Source organism: Paramacrobiotus metropolitanus, unplaced genomic scaffold, assembly GCF_019649055.1.
Source record: "Paramacrobiotus metropolitanus isolate TYO unplaced genomic scaffold, Prichtersi_v1.0 Parri_scaffold0000409, whole genome shotgun sequence".
Lineage (NCBI taxonomy): Eukaryota > Metazoa > Tardigrada > Eutardigrada > Parachela > Macrobiotidae > Paramacrobiotus > Paramacrobiotus metropolitanus.
In genome coordinates, this window is record NW_026570629.1 from 16871 (window position 1) to 25814 (window position 8944).

General features: G+C 42.6%; 2 protein-coding genes across 2 annotated transcripts; both read right to left on the reverse strand.

Moving 5' to 3' along the window:
• Window positions 1-506: 506 nt before the first annotated feature.
• On the reverse strand, window positions 507-1471 carry LOC129602349 (uncharacterized). Its single transcript, XM_055501343.1, has 3 exons — window positions 1456-1471; window positions 912-1354; window positions 507-682 (listed from the first exon to the last, which is right to left on the reverse strand). The coding sequence occupies exons 1-3, from the start codon at window positions 1469-1471 to the stop codon at window positions 605-607; spliced, it is 537 nt and encodes a 178-aa protein (XP_055357318.1). The 3' UTR covers window positions 507-604.
• Window positions 1472-1734: 263 nt separating this feature from the next.
• LOC129602348 (beta-1,3-galactosyltransferase 5-like) lies at window positions 1735-4417 on the reverse strand. Its single transcript, XM_055501342.1, has one exon. It carries the CDS (start codon window positions 3663-3665, stop codon window positions 2628-2630), a length of 1038 nt encoding a protein of 345 aa, XP_055357317.1. The 5' UTR covers window positions 3666-4417; the 3' UTR covers window positions 1735-2627.
• Window positions 4418-8944: the final 4527 nt, after the last annotated feature.

Below are 8944 nucleotides of genomic sequence, written 5' to 3' on the forward strand. Positions count from 1 at the left end.
TGACGTAAGATACTGTAGTATTCTAGTAATTATTATTGTGAGTATCACACCGATTCATACGCGCTAAACCATGGTTCCAGTACCGTTTACATGCCGACATTGTTCGATCAAAAAATGCCAAAAGCAATGCTGCTCTCTTTAGTTAAAAATTTTACTTAAGATGGAAAAAAGTTAGCTGGTAAAAACTTAAAATAAAATGAAAACAAAAAGCTGAAACCAGCCGCTATCGCTTATTAAGTAAGTACCGTACTTCAGAAACGTAATACAGTAACTGGTATATAAACCGGCAGTAATTAACTGCACTAGTTTTTATTAAGCAAAAATGTCAGAGTTTCTCGCAGGAGACCAGTTTGCTCATCCCTAGAAGCCGCATCCCGCTCGTACTTTTTTTTCTCGAAGTCACGATCTTTGTCTTGTTTCTCTCTTTGAAATTGCCGATCCTTTTCCCTTTCTTCGCGCTGGAACTCTCTTTCTTCTCGTCGATCCCGCAGCTCCTCTCTCCGCAATTCTGCATCCGATCGAAATTTCTCCTGGAGTAAGTTGTCCCGATTTTTTCTTGCGGATCCCGATCCTGCGAATTTCCAAGGCGAATGAACTACACGCTTCATCCATTTTTTGACAGGAGTCCCGCTGGCCGTGTACAGTTCTGGGTGTTCTTCTTCATGGCGTCGGCGGGCTTCATCTATAAAATGGGTCAGCTGGTACTGATAGCAGGAGATGTGACTAAATTAGACAATTACCACAATACACAATGATAGTCACCCTTTACAGACAATCAGATTCACCTCGACAAATCTATAAAATCGGCTTTTAGTGCCTTTTACTTAATAGAAGTGATTTAAAAATCAAAAGCGAACGAATGATTAACCGTCTTCATCCGAGTCCCAGTTTGCATCATCGTTATCGCTTACAGTGGCTGATTTCTTCGACAGTTTCTTCTTGGCGTCGTCTTCCAGTCTTTCTATCAACTCCACATTGTGAGACTCTTTTTCTTTCTGAGCATCTGACATGTTTTTGCCTTCTTCTTCAGCCGCTGAGACACTTTCAAGTAGCAACTGATATTCGGTCGGCTCAGGCTGTTGTTCATCACCAGTCGGATCAATACTAGGAGTCTTTTTAGCTCTGTATTCCACCAACAAAGTTCGCACTCGGTCACGGCCGTACTTGCTGGTTCTGACTTTGTTGGGTTTAGATATTTTGTCCGCAACTTTCTGCCACATACTTTCTCTCTTTCGAATGGGGGAGGAGAAAGGCTTGATGTCCACCATGGCCTGCAGAAGCTCGAAATCAGACTCCTGCATAATGGCCGATTTACGGCGCTTCGATGCTTTTTCTGAGTCTGCGGGTGCGCTATCTAAATTGAAATTTGCAAAAAAATCATAAAAATTGAGAATATGCAGCATAGCGGAGCGAAGAACTTGCCCGAAACTGCAGATAAAGGCGAAACTGGCTGACTTTCTGCGGGATTCATGGTGCTCTAAGTGCTCTTGCAGAGGACAGCAGTCATAACACGCCAAGTCAGCAACAGCAATTCTGGCGCCGTTCAAAATTATAAACATAAAGACAAATAAATTCAGTTAACATAACGAGTGTTCTTCGTTGAATAACAAAAACAGTATCAGGCACCCAAAGGAATAAAATACGGGATTTTACTAACGGCAAACTACAATTTAAAATCAAAAATAAAGTATTAACTCACACCATGTGCGTTTTGTAAAGTCGGACTTTATTCGCCTCGATCGACTTCCGACTCCAAACCTTCAACTTACACGCGTTTCGCCGCCTCACTACTACTTGCTGACAACGCATGACCACGCATGGTCTTATATAACCACATTGTGTGCAGGTACAGCGTACGCTGCATCTATCACAAGCTGTCCCCATTTTCTTTTTACATATGGTCAAAATATCCTTTTGCAAGGACATTTTTATCTGCGCCAACTGCGTCAGCTCCAGTGCGAAAGCAGCGCTTCGAGGTGATGCGGGCTAACTGTTTATGAATGTCGATTGTTGACATTTTGCAGGCTGACCGAGATAAAATGAGCGAGCTGCTAAGCGAACCAATAACAAGCGATCGAACTGTTAAATCAGGCAACAGAATAACAGCAAAGGTCATGTCTACTTAAGTTCTAAAGTTCGTCGTCGATCGGATTCGAGAAAACTATGTTGTTCCTCCGAATCATACAACCAATCTAGAGGTCAACTGTTGTTTTACATTTAAGCATGTGTAAAACCGGCCTTCGTGTAAAAACTTACGCTATAGTATGCTAAAACAATTTGAGTGTAAGCAATGACAGCAACGACACAATGAGTGGAGTGGAAAACAATGGTGATGCATGGCTGCGAACAACGCTTATACAGGCATCCGGCCAAGGCGGATCCACAGCCGCTTGACTGCAGGGCCACGGAGATGCCCTTTGGAGAGTGACCGACAGTCACCGATTCACCAAAAGATTGGCGTATTAGTCTTGCTAATTTTGCAAAAAAATGTTAGAGCAGGAAACCGCAGCAAGCAATTCTAAACTTTGCAGATTTATTTTGCTATTAGATTTATTTTATTCTAATTTTAGCGTGCGGCGCAACAAGGCTAGGTTTGTTCGAATAAGCAAGACTACCAGTCACGTCACTTAGACACAAAGTTCATTATACGTATGGCACTGATCGTTCCAGAGTTCGTAAAACTGGGAAACAGATACATAGTGAATGCAAATTCTGTCTCTTTTCTCGCATTCAGTCTCCTTCGTTCCAGGCGACCAAGCCATTTCCGGTAAAGAAACTCTGGATAGATTGGCTGCTTTTGCAAGTAAGCCTGCTATGTAAACATCATCCAAGAACACAGTAGGAATTTTTTTGCTGAAATAAAGAATCCTTTTTATTGTCTTTGTGGGCACTGTAAAAAACATTCCTGAGGAGTATTCGGGAAAAAAATCAGGACCATACTCCTCCCTTGGAATGCCATATTTAGTGTCCGGTCTGCGAACTACGGTTGAGCCAGCGCCGATAGGACTACCATACACTGCTTCGGTAAATTCCGATTTTTTTAAAACCTCATAAAATTTTGGCAGATTTAACCAGTTATCATCATCAATTCTAGAAGTAAAAACCGCTTGGGGACAGAATGTTGCAACCCATTGGTATCCAAAAAGCGTTTTTGTCGATGACGAGCGGTACTGATCATCATACTTATTGGCTTGTATTATATCTCCGTACATTGCAGCTTCCACCACTAACTTCGATGAGATTTCCTTGTCGAGAATTCGCCCCAGCAAGAAGTACCTGCGCACACCGCAGATGGGGTTTGCTAAAGAGCCCCAAGTTTTTCTGATTACTTGGCGTCGATCAAATCCCCCAGGTTTGCTAATTACCAAAATCACCAGGAAAGGCACAGTACCAACAATGCCACAAGGCTGAGGAGTCAATGAGTAGTCCATAACAGTCTTGTGATAGTCTAGCGCATATTTATCAGATCCATTAAATTTGGATTCCAGCTGATCTTTGATGTGAAAAATTAAGCTGTCCTTCGATAATGATTGGATCGCAAAGCCTGATTTTTCGATCCTGAAATACAGCATTATAACCGTGCACGTAATGCCGATGACAACACCAAAAGTTGCAAACCGCGTGAAAAATCGACGCGTTTTAAAACCAAGCACCGTTAAAATCATAGCAGCCGGCAACAAATCTGTTTTTAATTCCTTATTTCAAAATAAGAATAATTTTTTCCAAAAAGGGCAACCAAAGTTGCGTCGTTTCTCGATCAGCTAACCATAACAGCATCGAATGATTTGCTTTTCATAGCGATAGCGGATCAACTGCAAACACCGACAGTCCATTTCGTGAATACAGAAGAAGCGTAAGATAACGCCTTTAGGCCATATGTTAAAATGGTGAAATATAATGACAAAACAATTGCTCCAAATAAAAGCTACATGACACAAGCACTTATGCAGCTTGCGTAAAGAATTTGTTTCGAGTAAGCTCGACTGCTCTAGAATTTGGAAAACAAAAAAAAACATGTAAAGCCTAAGATAAGCATGGAAACGAAAAATCTTAGATAGTTTAGTAAAATGTCCGCTCGATTTCGTAAAGGGACGACATTGTGTTACGGCGACTTGGTGCTGGTCGACGAATTTTTCCCCGAAATGGCGGGTCAAAACCTGTTATAATTTACAGTTCCAACAGCGCTTCTACTTGGTGGCCAAACAATTCTAAAACTTGATATTTCTGATCCGCTCTCTTTGTCAATTTAAAATAACGATAACTGATTAGAAAAATTCATAATCTCTCTGTGAGTAAGCAACTCTTGCAGCTTTAACTAATGCTACCGACGCACATACTGGCTCAGGTGATATACGGTAATTATGTCACTACTGCCAGAAAATGACGACAAAGGCGAACAGAACGCCATCTCTTTGTTGTGAAGGTAAATTCGAATGAAGTGAACCTGACTAAAAAAACTTGGAAGCGGAATGATCGCTGTGCTTTGGTGTGTTTGGCAGAGGATACATGGCCTGCGGGTATCGTTGTCACGCGGCCATGGCCAGGTTTATCGAAGTTCAGTAGTTTGACGGAGGTGTTGGTGGCATCAGCCGCCATCAGGGCGGGTGTAGTCGGTGCCGCCGCTCTCACGCTAGACTAGTTTAGTTTAGTCGTTCCTTAACCGCTTTTCCCCTCGTATTCAGGTTAGCCGCAGTGAACTGGTGGAAGTATGCTTGCCGTTGTTCTAGGGTCTGGCATCTTGCAAACAATAGTTGGCGCAACTAAGGCTCGAGTACGCTGACTTCAGAGTAATTGAAGACAATTTTATCCAATATGTCAATTTTATCCAATATTTTATCCAATATTCTAGCTCGCTCCTTGAGGGTTATGATGGCTTTGTAAAATTGGCCTGTGCTTTGAGTTTGCGCCTGTAGGTGCGCCTCGTGATTTCTACTCAGAGCATAGATTTACGATCGTTCCTGCGACTGGCTACCTACTATCGGAAATACTCCCGAATATACGCGCATAAAACGTCACCAGTGCATGAGCTCCTCCGGAAGGACAAAAACATCAAGAAGGATTGGACTAAAGCCCACACGGCCGAGTTCAACGAAATGAGGAATTCGTTAACGGAAGCGCCCGTACTTGACCCGACGAAAGAGACCATCATCGACTTTGATGCAAGCGGAGTCGGACTACTTGGCGCGGTGCTATCACAGCGTGGACGCCCAGTCGCTCACGGCAGCGGAGTACTCCACAGAGCCGAAGTCAATTACGGAGTTACCGAATGGGTATGCCTAGCCGTGGTATCGGCAGTGCAGAAATTTTAGCAGTATATCGACCATGGACCGTTCATCGAAAAGACAAATCACCGAGCACTGCAGAATCTGCTTTAATGAGAGTCGAACCGACTCGGCATCATCCCCCCGACTGACACGTTGGGCCGTGGCACTACGAGGCCGGGATATCACTATCGAGCATAAACCAGGCGCCTTCTGCCATAATTTGCATGCCTTGTCAAGATGGGGATTCGAACGGAGTGATGACAAAGACCCACTGAAAAAGTAAAACAAGTGCCCAACTTCGAGGACTGCACGATACGAACCATCATTCGAGAGAAAGTCAACGCACGGGAGAAAAGCTGAGAGACGAGGAAGAGGAAATCCCACCCCCTGCTTCTCCCACGTCGCAACCTCATGTCGAACTGGCATGACTTAAATACCACGGAAGTAAGAGTCATCAACATCACAGCAACGGAGACACCGGAACCGACTATTAGGACCGTTAACACGGCGGAGAAGACGAACGAGCAAAACCCACTTGGCGAGACACTCGTGCAGCCCGCGGAACCGAACGCGGAATTACGGAAACCGCAGTTGCGATACCCGCATCTACGGAAAAGTATCGACGAACTGGAAAACCAGGACAAACTCGACCACAAGTCGAAGTATCCAGTGCACTACCAAATGGCTCAAGGAGACCTGTATTGGATCAAAAGGATCAACACGAATCTCGAACGGTGCTTCCTTGCACCGCTCATCATGCGGAACGAACATTGTACGGTCACCCCATGTGACGGAGAGATCAGTACGATAGGAATAATTACCGTAATAATCTATCCTACCGACCTAACTCAACGACAGAGAATGAGCTGGTATCTCAATGTGGCATAGCTAAGCCAATGAATCTACGCGAAGCGAGAACCGCATCTCCGACGATATTTAATTCTAAACTCCGATCACTGCAAAACTCAGAATAAGAAAACTGATCCCCAAAGTACTGCCACTCACGGACTTATACAGACACGGCGCATCCGTGTAGAAACAACCAAAAGTAAATCCGAAAACAAAAGAGAAACGCCGAGAAAGTACAAGCGAATAATGGAAAGTACGAGTAAAGCCGTCACTTTACGTACTGTACTGCTATATCACGTCACCCCCGCAAACGGCTTTTGGGGAACCCAACACAAAAAGAACAGGAAAGAAAAGCAAAAAACAGGAATAAAAAACTAAACAGAGATTTCTCACGCTCTCGACTGGACAAAGTCGGGCAAATCCATCCTCCGTCCAAGAACGAGTGACTGATCCTACTCCAGATGACTGAGATGGTGAGAGAGGAGAAGATCCTTGACGGGATGAAAAACTGAGGGTGGGCAGGAAGAATGAGAAGGTTGGCAAAACGGCAGTTTAAGAGCAGTCGGATTGAAGAAACAGGGAAAACGTCGGAACGCAACAATAATTTTTAGTGGCCGAATTTTAATCAAGTAAAATAGCCGATGAAAATTAACGCAAAAAACATCCGCGATGGAGAATAAAAATAAAAGAAAACACCACTTTGTAAAATAGTAGGAAACACTTGTGAAACGCACGCAGTCAGCATAATAACCGAAGGTGGTTAAAAAAGCGACTCAGTCGGCGCACGTACAATCCCCGAAAGACGGCATTCAAAAAGGATATCTTCGAGAATAAAATCCCAGCAAATTTACAGGCACATTTCGAAGTTTGTCCACATCGCTGTACTTATCTTCATACACCATTTTCAAAACCTGATCATCAACTTCAATTATATTTTTTGCGTCCGCTAGAGTCTGATTCACAATTTCAGGACTTTTACACTCATTTGTGTCGATGCGACGACCGGCCGAATCATACTCGTACTGCACACAATTTGTAGTGTATCGGCTTTTACTCTGCTACTGCGTAAGAGGAATTTCAACTTTTTCATTCTGGACACTGCTGCACACTTCAATTCTGTTTTCAGTTTTACACATTTCATTTTCATTCATCACATTTTCAAGCACATTCTCAGACACTTCAGCATTTTCACATTTCAGCAAAACATCTTTAATAGCTTCCTGCATATTACACCAATAATACCTGGTGGTCAAATACTTTTAAACTGACACGCCGCGCGGTAATAATTCATTTTTCGCACTTCGTTCCTGTACAGACATGATTAGTTTCTGTTGCCTTTGTCTCGGCACTTCAATTCTGTCAATACCATTTTCAGAACGCTTTCGACAAAGCAAACCATTTATCACAACCATGCGATAAATTTCTTCGTTTTCAGATTTATTTTTAGCTTTAACAGGGTTTTTGTACAAATAAAACCAGTGTCTGGTATCACTGTACCTGCGCTGTTCGGCTTTCCAAAACTCTTCATTAACCAAATTTTCAGCGAATAAGGCTTTACCAGTATAAATGGGCTTACCTCCGCAAACTTGACTGGACGCAGTCGTTTGCAACGCATCGGGCGGTAGCTCACGGGGCACCGTTCGCCCCCGCAAACTTGAGTGCTGCTGCACTTCCGTTTCCACATTTTCAGTTAATTTTGAATCGCACTGTACAGTACGAATTTCCAATTAACGGGCTTCCGCATTTTTTAAATTGTACCGCTTCAACACTTCAACAGGCGGTTTTTAGAAACATCTTTCCATTTACCTACGAATGTACAGTAATTCGCTGGGTGCAGCTTATGGCATTTAAAACAGATATGCTGACCACAGTCAGTACGCCATTTATTTACGTCAATTTTCACATTTCCAATTATATACGGGTTTTTACCGTAATTACTGTAATTTTCACAACCATCAAACACTTCTTCATATTCACATTCGTCATCACTCATACTTTCAGTTTCATGCGAGTACTTTTGTACGTATTTTCATAGTCATTATTTTCATCTGAACTAGCGTTTTCGTACATTTCTCTTTGACATTTCAAAGTGTACAGCGTTTTTAACTGAGCCATTACGTTTTCAACAGTTTTAGGTTTGACAAAGTCAACTTTTCATACCACTTTATTTGCGTTTTCTTCAGTCCATGAGTGAGTACAGATACTCTTTCTTCTTCTTTAGTGCTCAAAATATTAAACCAGTTTAAGAAACCATCAACATACGAGTTCACCGTGTTTTCTTCTGTGAAGACACGTGCATACATTGCTTGTCGTATTTCGGCCGGGTAACTCTCCGAAGAGAAGTGACTAATTAATACCGCTTTCCCGTAAATCCAGTCTTGATCTGGATTTGATATTTTATTTTCCACATACCACAAATATGCATCACCTTTCAGTGCATATGACAATTCCTTTTCAATCAGCTGTTTTTCAGTCCAACCATTTAAATCTCTACATCTTTCACAATCCAGAATAAACCATTCCACTTTATCGCTTTCTTGTGTACCTTCGTACATTTGCGGGTATTGTGTTTTTCTCGGTTATCAGATTTTAGCTGCATTTCTTCCATTTTCGACATTAGCGCTAGTTGGCGCTTCATTAATTCATCGGCACGTGTTTTTTCTTCGCGATATTCACTTTTAACTCGTCCACTTTTATTACGCAATTTTACCAATTCAGCATTTGAGGCACTGTTTTCAGTGGCCATATCTGTATTGCGGCCGCTTGACGCATGTCATATGCGATTTGCGTTACGATACTTTCTTTGAAGTGCAAGCGCTGTATACAGCTGT